This window comes from Seriola aureovittata, chromosome 6, assembly GCF_021018895.1.
Source record: "Seriola aureovittata isolate HTS-2021-v1 ecotype China chromosome 6, ASM2101889v1, whole genome shotgun sequence".
Classification (NCBI taxonomy): Eukaryota; Metazoa; Chordata; class Actinopteri; order Carangiformes; family Carangidae; genus Seriola; species Seriola aureovittata.
Window position 1 is genome coordinate 16,322,308 of NC_079369.1, and position 18,754 is coordinate 16,341,061.

At 41.9% G+C, this 18,754-nt stretch overlaps 1 protein-coding gene across 1 annotated transcript in view; it reads left to right on the forward strand.

Moving 5' to 3' along the window:
• nr5a2 (nuclear receptor subfamily 5, group A, member 2) overlaps window positions 1-18,754 on the forward strand; it is a 70,588-nt gene that overhangs the window by 26,690 nt on the left and 25,144 nt on the right. Inside the window, exons 5-6 of the mRNA XM_056378741.1 lie at window positions 13,340-13,459; window positions 17,915-18,062. Of these exons, the coding sequence (XP_056234716.1) occupies window positions 13,340-13,459; window positions 17,915-18,062 (268 nt within the window). The remainder of the gene's footprint in view (window positions 1-13,339; window positions 13,460-17,914; window positions 18,063-18,754) is intronic.

An 18,754-nucleotide genomic window follows, 5' to 3' on the forward strand; every position in this document is an offset into this window, starting at 1 on the left:
TCTCTGTATTTCTCCATCTCAACCTCCTCTTCAGACCAAAGCTGATGAAGTAGCAAAAAAAGCAAAAATTGCCTCCACCTCCTCCATAGTTTTTCATTTTCAAGTAAGTTAACACAGCCTGATTGACATTTGCGAGCACTTTGGGCATTCGGCAGGAGAAAGAGCTGGTTGTGTTTAAGTCTTGTTTGAGGACGATCAGGGTAAAAGCCTTTTTTATTGGCAGGTCATGCTGCTTGTTAAGACGGTGACGCAGGTGACTAGGCTGTGCTGTTAGCCTCGGTGGCCCCGAACTAACACAGTTGTTGTTTCACAAGTTGGCAACAGTCAGTCAAATCAGCAGGGAGAGAGAGATAGATTGAAAAGCAGAGAGAAAGTGGGAATGAGAGACAAAGAAAATGGGTAAACAAAGTGGATATGGGGACTTGATTTAGTTGGCCGGGCTGCTAACAAATCAACTCAACAGCGTGCAAACACTTTACACACTCCATCGAAAGTACAAAGCAACTTTCCCCCCTCCCCTCTCTTCCTCTCTGCCGTGCTTGTAGTTATGAGCCATGTTAAATCTACAGTTAATGCAGGAAATCTTCCCAAAGTGCCTCCAAATCAGAAACTCTGCAAGCCAAAACAGTGGTGCTCACAGTTCACAGCAGCAGAGGACAAATTAAAAGTGATCCTCGTAAAAAGTATTGTTATCTGCAGGCAGGCTGGGTGGTTGAGGGTGGCAATATGTCGTCAGACGAGTGGTAAATATACAGACAGAAGTGCTTGCATTTTGTTTCTAAATAGCTCCACGCTATAGGATTCCCTGGAGGTCAAAGGGGCCGAGGTGTGGCTGCTGCTGCCTTACGCCGACCCTCAACCTCTAAACTAAACTCACCACGCAGAACTATGCAAACCTGTCAGCTAATTTATCTTCCTCTTTTACGCCCGCCTACTTTTCATCTTTTTAAAAGACACAGTTTGGAAAGTATCAAACCACCAATAGCTATAAAAAGAACATCCATTCGAAGGGTTTCACCTTGTAATAAGAAACCCAACATTTGATGCCGGTCAGTTCATATATTCATATTCTGGACAGAATTAAAAATTATATATTCTTTACTGGAATATTAGACTCTTCATGAGTTCCATTACTCAATTTGAATAAGACAATTGAAAACTACTGTCTGGAGGGCCAAACATAAAATAATTGAATTAATAATTCTTAAAATACAATCATGGAAGTGCCACAATAAATAAATAGTAGGCCAAATCTTGCATATCTTTTGGGATACTGAATGGCAAACTTCTTCAGGCAAAGATTTTGTTTCCCAAACTGAGTCTGAAACACAACCCCTTTAACTGGCTTTTCAAGTGAGTTAAAAAGAACAAAAAAACAAAAAGTGCCCCCAGCTTCTTATGTTCCGATGTTGCGTGGCCTCAATTATCTGCATGTAATCCAGCCTGCCTAGAGGTTGTGCCTGTGTCTGCCGCTTTCGTCACCGGGCTGTCAGCAGTTGTCCCCCAATGTCTATTTTTGATGCTTATTTATGGCATGTCTATTCTGGACAGGGAGTGGGGAAGCTTTGGGGGGGGGGGGGGGTCCAGGAGACAATAGATAAGACAGTGGTGGAGCAGAGTCGACAGCTTGCCGGGTAGTTTTACACAACTCAAGAGCTGAGGGGTATTTATATTCAACTGGTAAGGCCGGTGATTGAATTTGCACCGCGATGAGTGATGCATGCAGTTCATAGGAGTAACACTAGACATTGTGGTTGTGATGTGACGACGGGTAAGAAATTTCAATGGGGCCGGACGCCAAACAACGACCCAGCCGAGAAAATGGCTTTAGCTCCGCTGGCGAAGTAGGACAAAGACACCTGTTCCCTATCCCTACTTTAAGCGTTCCTTTCTTTGCTGGTTTTAATTTTCCTCTTGCTCTCCTCATTTCGTTTACACCACACCAGGACTTTTTTATTACTCTCACACCATTCCTTCTTCCTCACCTCTCCATCTGTCAATCTCTTTCCCTATTTCTCCCAAAACGCCTTAACTGCAAACCTGGCACGAGCCACAAATAAATGATTCCATACATTTGCAATAAAGGCATGGTACTAAAAATAGGCATTACAGTACTGCGTTCTTTTAGGATTGCGTCCTCTCAGAGGGGGATAAAAAGAGGCTTTTCAACCAAGCTGAAACAATGACGAGCAATAAACCAAATATGCAGCAAGGGGACTTGCTGAGAAAGGTGTCGACAACACCGTTAAACCTCTGGAAATGAACCAGGGATGCTGAACAAAAACCAAAAAAGACAAGGTATCAGGTGGCAAGCCGCAGTCTCACCTTCCCTCAGGCCAATACTTTATACGCCACATGTTGCACTGCACTTCCCATCGGCAGCAGAACCACTAGGCCTCATACTGCCGCAGCAGTGCTATAGCAAGATGGCTCTCCTCCCTAACGCAGATGCATTCGTGGCAGTTTCTGTCACAGGAGACCTGGAGATGCACTTCAGGAAGAAGCAGAGCTCCATCTGTTCTGCAGCATTGCGGGTTTGATGACTGGTCTTCCTTGTACTTCAACTGTTTACATATCACAAGAGCTTCGGAAATGCTCAATTAGTTAATTCAGATATTTAATTTGGGCATCAAAGGCTGTCATCTCTGGAGCTGTGCCACATTTGGATGAGAACTCACAGCTGTCTGCTCTAAAACCCCGTCAAAACTCCTCATCAAAAAAAAAGAAAAGAAAAAAGAACCCCCCACACCCCCATCCCAGTGCGTCAATCCCTAATGGGAATCTGTGTCTCCCGCCCTCTCAGACAGAAAGCATCACCGCGTCAGTCTCTGCATTTTAAAACAGCTTTAGTCTTCTCAGCTACGTTAAAGTATATTACATACTGTATATGTGTGTCTGTATATGTGTAGGTGTGTGTGTGTGTGTGTGTGTGTGTGTGTGTGTGTGTGTGTGTGTGTGTGTGGGGGGGGGGGGGGGGGGGGGGGGTTAAGATAGACTGTCTCTACTGTCCTGAATAATACAAAAGGGGGAAGCCTGTTGTCTTCTTTGTCTCCTGTTTTCTTGTCTTGTTTTCCTCTTAACGCAAAGACAGCCAGACGAGGATTATGGGGTCATTTCCCACAGTCAATGAAAGTCACACACACACACGCAGTTGCACAAAAACACACTTGTTTTCATGCACATACATCCTGTTTCTCACTCACATCTGACAGAGTCATGACCATTTAATAAAGTGAATGCAAAACCCCACTTTTAACCAACACACAGACACACACACAGACACACACACACACACACACACACACACACACACACACACACAGAAATCTGCACCTACATCCACACCTGCATACATACACACTGACCTCCTCACCTTCTTATATTGCATCCTACCTTTCACACTCAGCACACAAACACCAAGTCATAAATTGCAGCATTAACTCAAATAATGATTGCACGGCATGAAAATCCAATGGCTGCGGCTTAATGCCCAGGAATCGCCAAGTAGATTAAGCTGGGTGTGTGTTTGTGTGTGCTTGGGGAGTCTGTAGGGGAGGGGGAGGTGTGTTGATGGATCAATAGGATTTCTATGATCAGTACCTCCCAGCCAGGAACCATATAGACAGTCAGCTAGCGCAACTCATTTTACATTTGGATGGCATTCATTTTCTATGTCTGCATTTGACGTAGGAAGGGAGGTGTAAAGCAGAGAGTGGAGTGGCGGGAAAGAAGCAGGAGACTGCACATGTGTGTATTTAAGTGTGTATGGACAATACTGCCAAGCATTTGTATGTATGTCTCTGTGCAAGTATGCAGGTCTTGACATGATTGCATCTGTGTGTGTGTGTGTGTGTGTGTGTGTGTGTGTGTGTACGTATTGGAGTGAAGAAGGAGGAAGGGTTACTTTTGGGAGATGCCATTCCCTGGGCTGCATGCGTATTAGCGGTCTAATGTTCATGTGAATAATTGATTAGGGCTTCTCTGTCTTTTTGATAATTAGTTGATAGCTTCTTAGCTTTAAGCCCTGAGATTTCACGTCTGTGTGTATGTGAGAGAGTGTGTATGTGATGGGGGGTAGGTAGTCCACTTCTGAGGTATCCTGAAAACAATAACTTTCAAAAAAGAAAAAAAAAAAAAAAAACTCAATTCCTTTAAGCCATGCACTCATGGATTAACTTTCCCTCAGAAATGAGGCAAAAGTACATACGTTTCTTTCTCATAACCTAATTTTTTCTGGAGTTCTCTCATTTTTTTCTGTAGTGCTTCACATATGATTGCTGGTTAAAGTTGAACTCAACTCACTTTTCTTTAGACACTGTATCACCAGCATGACTGAGATGGACCTTCTCATTTCATATACACTTATACTAAAATGTTGCCAGACGTTACCTGAACATTTTGTACATATCTAGTAAACAGACTTGCCATAGCAAACAACAATAAACATTGCTTGCATGAAAAGATATCTATTGAAATTCATGTCAAGCCTCTCACTGGTCTGTTCTCTTGCCTTATTGATTTTTCTATCTTTCATATGCTTATGCATCAAGTAAAAACGGAATAGGAAAGTTTGGGCATGGTTGGTTCATCCTCAAATCCCTGCGCTGATATCAGACAGAGAAGAGGGTTTGTTGCCATCGTCAGCGACCTTGAGAAAACGAGACGTTCTTCCCCCTGCAACACACAGACCCACAGAGATACTTTGTTTTTCCTGCCTCATGAATGTCATGCCAGGCTTCTCGTGTATTCTCACAGATATGTGTTCGTGTGTGCATCTGTGTATGTGTGCTTACACTGGCTTAAGCTAACAAATTAACCTTGCAATGATCCATTATTTTTACCTGTAACAGCTGTTGTATTCTTAAGATTCTTCAGCATCTTTGTTATTTATTCATCATATACTTACATATTTATTAAGGACACAAATTGTTACACTGGTTTGCTTGATGAACAGCTACTGCATTTCCTGTATCTGTAGCAGCCCATGCAAAGCAGGAAGACCTTAATAGGCCCTCGTCTTGTTTCCTCTCATCTCAACAAGGCTCAGGACAATAGGATGCTGTATGGAATAAAAGGACAGATGGGGGAGGGAAAGGCGGGAAAGAGGGCATGTCCAATCATTGGCCAGGTTTTTGTTTTCCCTTTCTACCACAACCCTGGGACAAGAAGGTGAATGTCATGAATATCGGGATGTGTCGACAAATGAGAAGATGTGAAGACGGGGAGAGGGAGTGTGCATGGCCAATCGAAAGCAGAGTGTTCCTCGGGGTCAAAGGTCAGCCCCCAGAGTCTGTTAATGTAGTCACCGTGGGAACAGATCAATCTCAGTGCCCCAGCAGTATCGATCAGACGTGGGCAAATGCACACTTGGACACACACCTAGACACAGACAAACATTCTTTCTGACACACAAACAGCATTCATTCGCTCTTACAAAGCACTCTCTCTCTCTCTCTCTCTCTCTCTATCTCTCTCTCTCACACACACATACACACACACAAAATACCTTAAATAATGTTTTTTTTTCACAGAAATAGTTTGAACCTGACCGGGAAAAACAGACTTTCTTTGATGATATTTGATCTTCTTGTAACAAAAATGCTACACAGCATTACAAGTCACATATTTAACAAGGCCAACCAGTGTGACAAACAGACTCAATGCCTTTGTTACTACAAGAAACACAAAAGGACACTGCTAATATTCACCATCTTCTATACATTTACTGAAACTGAAAAAACAAATTCCATTTTGAAAATCCTCATAAAATGATGAACAACAATCATCTCAAAGCCATATGACTAATGGTTTATTCAAGGGCATGAAGACACCACTGTTTAGTATTTAAATCACAACTGATTTTCCACTCACATAGTTAAAGTAAGCATAGCGGTACTACTGTTGAGCTTCAAATATTATTTATGCCATCCTCTAATGCCAAAACGAAAAAAAGCATGGGGACCCAGGTCTTCGGTTCCCTTATGTCCCATAAAGTCTTTGCCTTAGTTCGACTAAGTCACGCACATTATCCACTTGTTTACTACAGCAGTTCTCATGCACTATGTGCCACATATTTTCCACATCAGTCTAACCTCAGCATTGTGTCATTTCTGTCCTACACACAAACATTTCTTCTGTGAATTGAAGGATTGTATGGTCTCTATTGCCTCATATTCTCTTTAAAAGTTTGATGTCAAAGAAAATCCACATGATGTTTACACTTAACTTGCTCTACAGTACCCTGAGTGAATATGTGCTGTTGAAACACCGGTAGTAGTACATGTAAGTGTTTCTAAATTGAGCTTTAAAACTGACTGAAATCCACAATTCCAAAGAGCAAAGTCTTTTTTTTTTCTTTCACAAAAACTGTTCTTCTTAAAGTCAGAGAAATGCTTTTCTACAGACACAAGGCCTTCTTGTGACAACGGTGATATTTTCTGAGCTCACAGAATGCCTGTGGCATCTCTATGGCTGTTTAGGGACATAATAACAGTCTAGGGTTTCTGTGTGCTCAGTTGGAGATAAATCCACAGGCATTCTCCACTACCTGATATGTTGGATTAGAGATACATGCAACCAACAAACAGGTGCCACTGACATGAAATGTTGATGAGCATGCACATAGTGATATACTTGTCATGTACGTGTATACATAGCATACATTCAAGGTGCAAATCACAGTGAGTAGTATCAAGCTGATGTTAAGTCTGCTAGCTTTAGGGAGATATGCATTAATGTGTCTATTGCGGTTTTTGTCTTTGATGGCAGAAAAACAATGGGTCAGTGTTGGTCTAAAATCAGTCTGCATCACACTACATTTAAGAGACTAAACTGACCACTTTGACTACAGACAAATTAAACTAATTAAATGCCTAGTTTCTTTCCAAATGTCAGTCTAATCCTATGAGAATGTTTGAAACATTACTGAATATAAAAAAAAGATGTATAAAAGACATCTACTAGCTGATTAAAAGTCAATGAAATATCCTAAGAAAAGTAGGAAAAAAAAGTTGTTCTTTAGCAGTTGTATTTTAATGACGGTATTCACACACAAAAAAAAAAACATCCACTATTTCTTTGTACTGTACCCTCAAGTTTTTGTGGAACTACCATTGCATGAAAACACGATGGTACAAGGCAAACTTTTACCTTGATCGTACGAATGAAGGACGTACTGCACATTAACTATTGTCCAAGCATCAATAGCAAGAAAGCTTCAAATGTCTTTCATTTGTTATTGAAACAACAGTGTGTGTGTGTGTGTGTGTGTGTGTGTGTGTGTGTGTGTGTGCACGTTCACTGGAAAACCTGCATCCTAAAAGTCAGTTCATTATCAGGCAAACGTGGCAGGTGACCAACAGGTGTATGAGTAGTAGAACTATTGGTTGCTTTTCACTCCAACCTTGTCTGCAGGCTGACAAATTTAGTTTTACTGAATCTTAGTTGTTCAGCGTATTATCACCAATGTTATCATTCCTCTCTTCAGCAAGCAGCCCTCTCCCCCCAGCTAGCAGTGCCACCTGCTCATTTTCCCAGCATTCTTATCACCCCCGCCAACCTTTGCATCGACACCCAAATGGACTGTATGCCTTGATAAACAAGAGCTGGTTTGGGAATAGGTGAAGGAGGGGCGAGGGAGTGAAGGGGGATAATCGTTTTCATTCTCATTCACTTCTGCAGTCTGTTGAACAGTAACATTGAAACCCAAAGCCCACCTCTCCCCACCCACCAGGTCACATAGCTGGAACATCCTAGGGATTTAGTCACTCACGTCGCCATTTTTTCAGATGGATGCAACTCTATTTGCGGCTTTTGAAAGTTATGGCTGCTAGAAATGATTTGCATTGGTATTCGGTAGGTATTTGCTGCTTTATTTGACTTAAAATAAGACACAGGTTTGAAGATGCTCAAGTGACATGATTTTTTTTTAAAGGACAATTTACCTCCTTTGTAATTTGGTCTTTGTTTAGAGACAAGAGGAAGGGTAATATGCAAATAAATACACTGGTAATAAAATTTGAGCTTAGGTCAACAGGGCTACATGCGCTTCCACAGGAAAAAGTATCAACCACCTCATGATTTGTGAAACACTGATGACCAATTAGCTGAACAAAATCCTATTGTTGGCAATGGAACCCCACACTGAGACTCTTTTCAATTAAATTACCAAGCTAAACTGGAAATGAGCTACAGTACGTTCAAGCACGGCATAATTAAGTGTTCGCAACACTCTGAGAACAACAGGCGCCGTTCTAGGTGAATTAATGCCTGTTCCCAGGTGAATACAGGGCCTGTTTGGCTCAAGGCGAACAGATGCCAAGACAGGACTGCACCAAAGGATGGCTGCTAGAGACGCATGAGCATTGATGTCAGCTTCAAACCTCACCTGTAGTACTCAGTAGACAGCATTGATTCTTGTCCAGCAGAGAGAAACAGAAGACGGAAAGACAGAAGCACAGCTATTGTTTATGTACAAGTCGTTTGAGGCAGATAAACTCATCGTCTGCGTGTGTGTCTGTTCCCCCCTCTGCGTCAAAAAAAAAAAAAAAAAACAGATTCTCTCCATTCATTAAGGCTCCACAGAAGGAGATTCCATTAATCTGTTCATTAGGCCACATCAAAAATGGAACTACTTATTAAAATCAGATCCAGCTGTGTACTCTCGTTAAAGCCCGCCGTACCGTACGAAGCTTAACAATGCTCGTGGCACTAGACCAAAACCCGGCCACAAGAAAGGGGGGAAAAGATTCTACTACATTGGCCTGTTTTGACTCAACACACCATGATAATTGCTCTACTCTTAGCAGGGGGCTATGAATAAACATTACTTTTGTCAGGGAGCGTCTGAATGCTCCATTTCCAATTAATTTACATTTGCCCAGAAATGGAGGGAATATCTGCTCTTAATCTCTATGTTTTATTTTCTCAATTTCCCCCAAGTCTTTTCTCATTCTCTCATTCCCTGTCTGGCACTTTCATTTGCCCCCCCACCCCCACCCCCTCACCCGCACTCTCTTTCTTTTTCTAACTCTCTCTCTGGAAAATCCCATTAATCTCAGCCAGTGGTTTTGAACAAAAGCTATGGGCTAAGCGATTGATCCGGGCATTGATCCCACTCGCCTGAACGATCATAAAGGTGTTAAATTGGTTTCTTGGAGGATATGTATTTTTCATTGCTGGCTGCTGCAAGTAGAAGTTCCTGCTTGGAATTTTTCTCTTTTTTTTTTTTTTTTAACCAAACACTGGTGATAATATTAAAATATTAAATAGATCACACCTTGAAAAGTAGCATTAAATGTGGATTTTGAGGCCAGTTTGAAGTGATTTCTGGGGAGTGTTTTTTCTGCATGAGCATGAACCTTAGAAGTTAAAACCTTATAATGCGATTTACTCCGTCCAAGGACAGGTAAAAACTTGGGATTGTCAAAATGTGCACATTGGAAGCAAAAAAAGCAAACACCTTCATTGATATTGCTGTGAATTATTTCTTGAATTGTTACTGTAAAGCTAAATTCGTATTTTGAAAGGTTTTGACATGGATAAGTGTTGAAAGGCCTCTGTTTTGAGAGAGATAAACATTAATGTTCATCAGTTGGTTTGGTTGCAGTTTTACAGTGGCATACAGAGACGAACTGTATGGGTTATATTTCTGTATTGTCAAAGCAGCACAGGTGCTAAAAGACATCAGACCAGCATGACAATTGTATTTATTCTAATGTAATCAAGTGAGAAAGAAAAGTGTTTATTTATAGAAACTAAATGAATAGGCTGTATTCAATTTATTTATATTCATTATGTCTGTCTTTGATGACCTTCCTTGCTCTCTGATAGTTTTAATGAGGGCATTCGAATTTTGCTTCTTGTCCTATGCTTGAGGCGCCTCTGATGTGGGACCACAAAAAAATACATGTATGGAAAGGAGGAGGAGAGAGAAAAAAGAGGCCATGATACTGTTAAAACCCTTAGAAAAGGTCACTGAAGCTTTGTTTGTTATTTTGTCAGTTTTATGTTAGTAATCCATTGTTAGTCATAAAATGGCAAACAGTGATAATAAGTGTGTTGTGTATCACCTAGAAAAATGGGGGAAGTGAGAAACAACAGCACAACAAGTTTGTTTCCTGAGTCAATGAGTCAACATTGCTGGAAACAGTAACAACTGGCAGTGTTATCTTAATTTTCCATGACTATGGGGTGAGATAAGAATTAACCAACTAAATATGTCATCTGTTTTATTGCCCCTGTGTAGTTCAACAAGCTGCTTGTTTGAACTTTGTAGTGTCATGTCCTGAATAAATCAGTTTTAAAGATCAGCAATCGGCCACTGGCAATCAGCCAGTGTTTTACTGACTGTATCGTCTCTGCACGGAGATAGTGTTCAAGACTTGCCTGCACAACAACACAAGACGAATCGGTCGTCAACTCCATGTCATAAAGTTCATATTATCTGAGTGAGCAGGCAGCAGATCTTGTAAGATCAGGCGCCATGAATGTTGCTCATTTGACAGAGCAAAGGAAGAGCTTGTCAGGGAAACAGCTCGTGTCGCTGGCACTTAAAAGGTCAGCAAACTGAACCCCAACCCCTGGCCTGCCCTCACGCCTGCCTGTCTGTCACCAGTCCCCCTCTTCCAGGCGGGTGTCCCCCTGCCCTCGTCTAGGCTCCTATCAGCCGCCGTCATCCCCTCTGAGCTGCCCCTCTTTGATGACCCAGGCCTCTTGTCAGAGAAGAGCTTCCAGGCAGGCAGACTGAGGACAGCCCTTTGATGAGGACCCCGACACTTGCCAGCTTCACTGACATGCAGGGGGGGTTCTTTGAAGAGCCTGGGCCTTACATGTACCCATCCGTCCACACACACGCACATACACACACACACACACACGGTTACATGTTCTTCCAGGGTCCTTAGATGGAGGGACGAAGAGAAGAGGATTGGGGCACAGCACAGAGAACTCCCTCCTTTGACTACCTTCCTTGCGCTCTGATGGTTTTAATGAAGGCATTTGAATTTTGCTTTCGTCCTGTGCTTGACACGCCTCCAGTATGGGACCACAAAAAATAGATGTATTAAAAGGAGGGGGAGGGAGACAAAAAAGAGGCCGTGATACTGTCAAAAATGTTTGAAAAGGTCACTGAAGCTTTGTTGTATTGTGTCAGATTTTCCACTGATAAAAGAGAAATGGGAGATGTAGGACATTCCAAGACTACTTTTGGGATTTGTTGCTGCATAATCTCACTACACCATTCCTTTATCATATTCTGGGAACAATTTATTTCAGTGCAGGCATGACAGAGGCATGGTGGTTGGGTACGCAAAAACACTTTCCTACATATTGGGTTTAAATAGTCAGAAGAAAAGCAAAAGAAGTATTTAAAAGGACTGCTACCAAATGTCAGCTGTTGCCAAAGACAACCAAAGTCGTGCATCCTCAAGTGTTCATGTCCTCCAACTGTGTGTATGATCTGGCTTCACTGCGTCAGTGTTATGGCACAGCTATTGTTATGACTACCTGAAAGGTAAACAGACACTGTTTTAGACACTGTTTTACCCCCCCCCCCCCCCCCCCCCGATCACCAGTCAAAACAATCCTAACCAACAAGCAACAGACTTGGCCGCAGCCAGTGCCGTGTCATACAAGGTAATAAAGCGTTTGATGCTTGTTGGCAGAGCTAGAGTTGTTGACAACAAATTAGTGCCTGGGGTCACTGCAGATTTTGACAAATGAATCCCTGTACAATATCCAGACAGCACGAAAAAGAAATTCCTTTCAGCAGTGTTCACGCTGCACCTGCCTGTGTCACAAAGTTATAACATCGATCCACATTCTTCACCCTGCGAGTTGTGGTTGACATTGGCGATGAACGTCACAGACCGTTCTCACAGACTCGAAGCAACAAAGTAATTCACATCACCACAAAACCGCAGTGTGCCCAGAAAGACACATCGTTCCCAAAGATACCACAAAGAGCACAATGTTTGTTGACAGAAAAAAAAGGGGGAAAGAAAGGAGAAAGAACCTCTCATACATTTTCCTCATTCCTTCCTTCTCAATGTGGCCTTTTTTTGTGAGCGTGGCTATGTGGAGTAATGATTAACACAGCCCGGCATGGGAAGAGAGTAGCGGTTACAATAGAGGGGGTTGTTTTTGGTGCACAAACCAACCGTTTCACCTGTGTCAGCTTCCCAAGCTCACCTGGCAGGTCCCTGGGAGCCAGCGGCTGGCATTCAGGACGGGTGGGTGGGGGGTGGCTACTTAATCATTATCATCTGAGGAATCACTCAGAAACTGCTGGCAATGGGCAAACAGATAAAGCTGGCAACATTGTTAAATCAGGCACGTAGCAAAGTGCTTAACTGAGTGTGGAAAGGTTCACATGAGAAAGCTTTAGAGTGTGTACAGGGGACTTTTGAGCTTTGTGTAAGGTTGAAAAAAACAATGCCCATGGTGTGCAACTGATCAATAGCGATTGACCTGTGAGCAAGCTTACCTTGCAAACAGCTGCCTGTGATATTTTCGAGCTCCTGAGGCTGACACTGTGCCTCAACTTTTTATTTTGAGGAAGGGACACTTGACTTTATCCTTTGTGTTTGAACTGGAGACTTTTAAAGCTTAAGCTATACAGAGTATAACAAGACATAACTGTTACTTATTCAAACATAAAACTAAAATAACAAAATTAACTTTTATTTCTTCAAGGATATCCATCTATTACCAGCATTCAAAACTAAATTTTCAGAATGATTTTATCCACTACGTAGCCTACATTACATGTAAAGAGATTTGAGATGTTGATGTTGATGCAGCAACAAATCAGCAGTTTGCATAGTAGCGAAGTACATATACACTAGTTTCCCATTTACAATCAGTCCAAGGTCAGGTAAGCTTATAAACATACATTTTTAATATTTCCAAATGAAGCCACTGGCTGGAAACCAGAAAAAAAAAAATAATAATTTTGAGAATTGGTGTGCAGCATTCGTCCCTGTGTTGATATATGTTGATGTCAAACTGGTCACCAAAGCAACTAGCCTGATAACCCATTGCAGCATTCATTGAACAGCCATAAACATAAGTTGAATGACTGGTCTTACCTTTAACAGACTTTTCTTGCTCAATAGCCTGTGTCACAAAAACAACTCTCCGTGTTGATCCCCTCATAAGCTTTCATCTGCATGTGTGCACAACTCACACAGAAACTCATCTATACTGACAAACTTTACCTTCTACAGGGGCTGACACAAAATAAAAAAAAAAAAAAAAAATTACTTAACAGGAAGTGTCGTTACGGCTGTGTAGGAGGAGAAAATCAAATAGTTGAACTGATGTTTTTGTTTGTGACTAGGTGGACGACCAGATGAAGCTGCTCCAGAACTGCTGGAGTGAACTCCTCATCCTCGACCACGTCTTCCGGCAGGTGGTGCACGCCAAGGAGGGCTCTATCCTATTGGTCACCGGACAGCAGGTGAGTCGGTTAAATTCCACCCTGGAAACTACCTCCACCGTTTCCTTTTTTTCCTCCTACAACCCTGCCGACCATGCATCAGCTGCTCCTCAGGGGACCCTCTACATCTCAACAGTTCCCTTAAAGCGTTATTGATCACTCAGCCACACAGGAGTCCCTGCCTCATTAAAAATAGATTATGTTTATAGATATAAACTAATGTCACCAGGAGAATCAATTTTGCATTTTTTTTTTTTATCTCAGTATATGAAGACTCCGGCATGTAGGTAAATAAAGCACTTAGTTACGCAGGCTGCAACATAGTGAGTAGGTGGGCAGATTAAAGAAAATGTGGCTAAGTGTGGTGTTTTGTTTTACTGGAGCCTTTAAGGGAGTTGGTGGGAGCTGATGCCAGAGGCCCAAATGGCTCGCATACTTACTGTATCAGGATGGTGTGGTTCTGTTTTTGCAGAGACAACAAAAACTGAATGTATGCGCGTGCATTATCTCATGCACACACATAGGAAAGATAGAATAATGCACCTCCAAATAAAAAGAGTACACATGCACATGCACACTTACAGGCAAGACTACAAACAAAGACATGACACTTCCCATCATGAATAGGCTTCTGACCAGTGGTGTGGCTGTCAGTGAGATGAAAAGTCATTAATTATTGATTGGCTGGCTCCCCAAAAGATTGCTCTTAAACAAAATCTTTTACAACAATAGATAGCGGATTAAATATTGGAGCAAGGCAAGTGTACTGAGTACCAGCAAGGAAAGGAAGAGGGAAGAAGGAAGAGCCAAAGAGAAGGAGAGATGTTTGGGTAACAGGTGGTGGAGAGTAGGAGAAATGGTGGAGGAGGAAGTCAAACAGAAGTGGAAGAGGATGGTTGCCCAATAATCGCGAAAGGAAAGGAAGGGGATGGAGAGAAGAGATGTGGGAGTGAAAGAAATCGATTGAGCCAGAGGACAAAGGACGAGAAGTGATAATGACGGGGAGGAAGGAGGAAAATATAAGAGAGAGATGGAGGACTGACTAAGGGACAGTGGCAGGGAGAAGAGGAAAAACTGACAAAGAGGTCTGTAGAGAAAAGAGAAGGAAGAAAGGACGAAGAAGGAAAGGCAGAGAAGGAGTGAGGAAAGAGAAGGAGAAAGAAAGGCAAAAAGGAAAAGGCGAAGAAGGCAATGGTGATCGACCTAGATGAAAGAAAAAAGAACGTAGAAAGAATCGTATGAGGAAAAGAGATGGAGGTATGAGAAGGGAGAAGGAAGAAGGAGGAGGAAGAAGAAGGGATCAGGGAGGAGGTGATGAGGCGAAGAGGAGAGGGCAGTTTGAAGAGACTAGAGCAGTAAGAAGAAGGAGGAGGAGGGGCTGATAGTCAGGGGAGGTGCAGGACGGCGGTTTCGTTTGCATACTTTGGTTAATGAACAGCTGGTGTTTGGGGGGGCAGTGGGGAATGTGTGTGTGTGTGTGTGTGTGTGTGAGAGTGTGAGAGAGAGAGAGAGGGAGAGAGAGAGGCTCTGAAACAGTTCATTATCTCCTATTATTCTCTGCCTGGCCAGGGGTGACAGCACAGTGATAACACCAGGGATATTTAGACCACAGTAGCAGCATCACCCAAAGCAAATGCCACACGCATGCACGCACACACGCACACACCACATAATGACTGCTCGGGCCAACATACTGCACTGTAATAACTTAATTGTTACAATATGCTAATCATATTGGTGTATATGATGTTACATATTGTCATGAAATAATATACTATAATAATACATTATAATATTATTTTTTCACCCCCAGCCATTTTCTTGTTTGTACTGAAGTTTTTGCGATTTTCTACTTTTCATTTCATTCATTTTCCGCTAAAGCTCAGAGAGAGGGATTGAACTTTATTCTGCGGGTTAAGACAGATATCCTTGTACTTTAACCGTCAAAAAGTTTGAGCTCAAAAGATTGACAATGTGGCTGTACCACATGACTTAAATAACTTACCAGGCCCAGTAAGAAAAGGCATGACTCAGTGTGTTCTTATGTTTTAAAGTTAAAGTTAAAGAGCCACAATCATGGTAGAAAAGTCTCTTACAGCTGTAGCAGTTTAATACGTGCTTCACAGATGAAATCAAGAGACTTTGAGCCTTTAAACAATGTATAATTTTTCAAGGTTGTGTGAAGACTGACTCTGTTAAAACACACCTAAAATAGCACGACCAAGTATATTTGTTAATCATTTTTTGATCAATTACAAAAAGGCAATTTTTCTATCATAAAAGTTGAAGTTGACAAAGTTTGCATTGGGAACCACTGACCACTGATGTCCTCACATTGGCAGATATTTTCACGTCTTTTTAGAAAAATATGACATGAAGAGAGAGGATTTGTTCAGATGGAGAGTTTAGACAGATGTTTCTCCCCTTTTGCTTTGAATCAAGCTGCTCTCGTCAGTCATATGCTGCACTCATACTGACCTTTGAAAAGAAATCCATGGTAGCAGCAGATTTACTGTTATAGCCTGTCATTTGCTCTCTGTCTTGCTCATTCTCTTGCCCTTATGTTGCTTGCTAATTCCTGTCTTTTTCAAATTTCTCTGGCTTTCGTTTTCTGTACTGCTGCATATCATCATGTCACCAAAAGCAGTGAGAAATGGCCATGAGTGTTTTTTTTTTCAGTTTTGGGTTGAAGTGAAGAAAGGAGGCTTGTTCTCTATCCTGTCATACGACCAAATGCAAAGTGGAACTTGTCAAAATGCATGCAAACATGAAATGACAAAGACCGGACTGAGCTGCTGAATGATTAAACAAGGCCTTGCAGCTTTGCTACCAGTTTTCAGTATGAAAATCCTGATATTTTGATAGCACAACGCTCCTGGTGTACATGAAATTCAAATGATGAAGAAATGCAAAAACAGACGTTCCTCAGCTAGCCGCAGATTTCTGTGCTTTCAAACAAGGTACATTTTCTACACACATCAAACCCCTGTACGCATCAAACCGATCTCACCTTCCACACTCATCTTTAATGTTCAGCTAAGATCGTTCATCGTATTCATGATGGGTTAAGATTTGAAGGTTTATTCATATATTTACTCTATGTCTCTCCAGGAGGGATAATAAAGTAGTATTGATTGATTGATGGATACACAGGTCACCAGGGTTAGTGCTAAGTCTCCTATAGCGACATTATAGCGTTTTTTTCCTTCTCTCTTTTTACTTAGGGCTAGGAAGCAATAACCCAAGGCATCACTATCAACAGTCCAATCCTTCAATGAAGTTATTTCATGCACAGTTGATTTTATGTAAATTGATTGACATCTTGGAAGGGGGGCAGTGTCTGCTTCTCACAGAGTCATAACTCTTACCGTCTCGAAGGTGGCAAGAGGGAAAGAGAGTGGGACAAAGGAGTTAAAGTAGAGAGGTAGAGTAGTATATTAAGAATGGTGTAGTAAAAGAAAAAGGCAAGAAAGGGAGGAAAGAGGACAAAAAAGAGATGAAAAACATGGTGCATTGTTAACATTTACTCTGACCCCTCTTCAGACAGATGAAAAACAGGCTCCAATCATCCTATTTACACGATAAATAAATTCCAAATCCAGGCTGTTTTTAATTGCAAATGGGAGCTCGCAGGGACCTTCTTCCTCCCTGAGCTTTAGGAACTGCACACGCCAACATCTACCTTCCCCTGGAAACCCTCACGCAGTCAATTATGGTAATGAATTGTCAATAAATATAAAAATTTAATATGGTCCTGCTTACTGTGAGTGGCAGCTGAGGACTTGCCTCCAAGACAAATGTGCTGCGGCTGCAGTTATGAGGAGCACCTGGAAAAAGGTGTGTGTGTATGTATGTGTTTGAACGAGTGAAAGGGTCAGAAATAAAGAAGATGGGTTTATCAGACATCTATCTATCTATCTATCTATCTATCTATCTATCTATCTATCTATCTATCTATCTATCTATCTATCTATCTGTGTTTTATATCATGCCTCAGCATGTTTCTGGTTTACTGTAGAAACGAAAAGAAAAGAAAGAGAGAAGTCAAATCTGGCAGGTCTAGTTAGTCGGATGTGAACTCTCATGCTCTCTCCATATGCCCACAGCATGTTGTCACAAAATACAGTTAAACTGGAAAAAAAATCTTCTGCCTGCATCTGCTGTTTTAAAATATCCACCAGTGTCTCACTCTCTGACAGACAGACCAAAGCTGTCTGGGAAGTCTAATATGTATTAAGTCTGCTGCAGCTACACATAATGTTATCTTTATAGCAGGATAGCATAGCTACCCTACACATTGCTGACGTATGAATATTGAATGCAACTTGGATGACTCAATGAAAGTCTGTGGCATTGTATTAGACTATACTGATGGTCAAAAACTCCACAGAGTATCTTTCATCCAAGGGTGTTTCTGGCCTCGGCGCTTTTGCTTGAACACAGTCTTACTTCCGTTTCTCTCCCTGCTTATTCTAGGTGGACTATGCAGTGATTGCTTCGCAGGCAGGAGCCACCCTCAACAACCTGTTGAGCCACGCCCAGGAGCTAGTGGCCAAGTTGCGCTCCCTGCAGCTAGACCAGCGGGAGTTCGTCTGCCTCAAGTTCCTGGTCCTCTTCAGCCTGGGTGAGTCTCTAAAGCTCTAATGTTTTGTTTTTTTTTGTTTTTTGGAGGAAGGGAGGGGGTACCTTTTCAGGAATCAATTTAGTTATTAATTTAAATGCAATTTAAATGCTTTAAGAGAGGATGAAGATGTGGTACTTGTAAAAGATCTACAGGAGGGAGGGGCATTAGGAGGAAGGAGGGGGGGGGGTGTAGGAGGGGAGGGGAGGAAGGAAAGGACCAGTGGTCTGGGAGGGACAAAAGAGAAAGTGAGGGAGGGAGGAAGGAAGTGAGGGAGGTAACTCACTTGGTTCTTCTGCAAGGTTTACAAACTACTATTGAGAGAGGGGTAGCTATGTCAGTATGAGTTGGTCTAAAATGAATATGAATCATTTACATTTTTGGAATTTAGCATCCATTTTTGGAATAAGCATCAATCCCTGGATCAATAACATTATATGTAATGAATCATAATGTTTGTAGGATGTATGATCGTACAGTATGATTGGGAACCATGAACTGAGTAAGTCAGCTGGAAACAAGGGAGGACAAGAGCTGGGTGGTTGAAAATAAGTGCATGAGACATTGAGGTTTGGGGAGATGGAACGGAAAGGGAGTTTCTTTCAAAGGCGATTTTTAGGTTTTCTCTCTCAGATTGAGTTTTGGAGGGTCAGACGCGAAAGGAGGGGAATTGGAGGGCACAGAGATCAACTGAG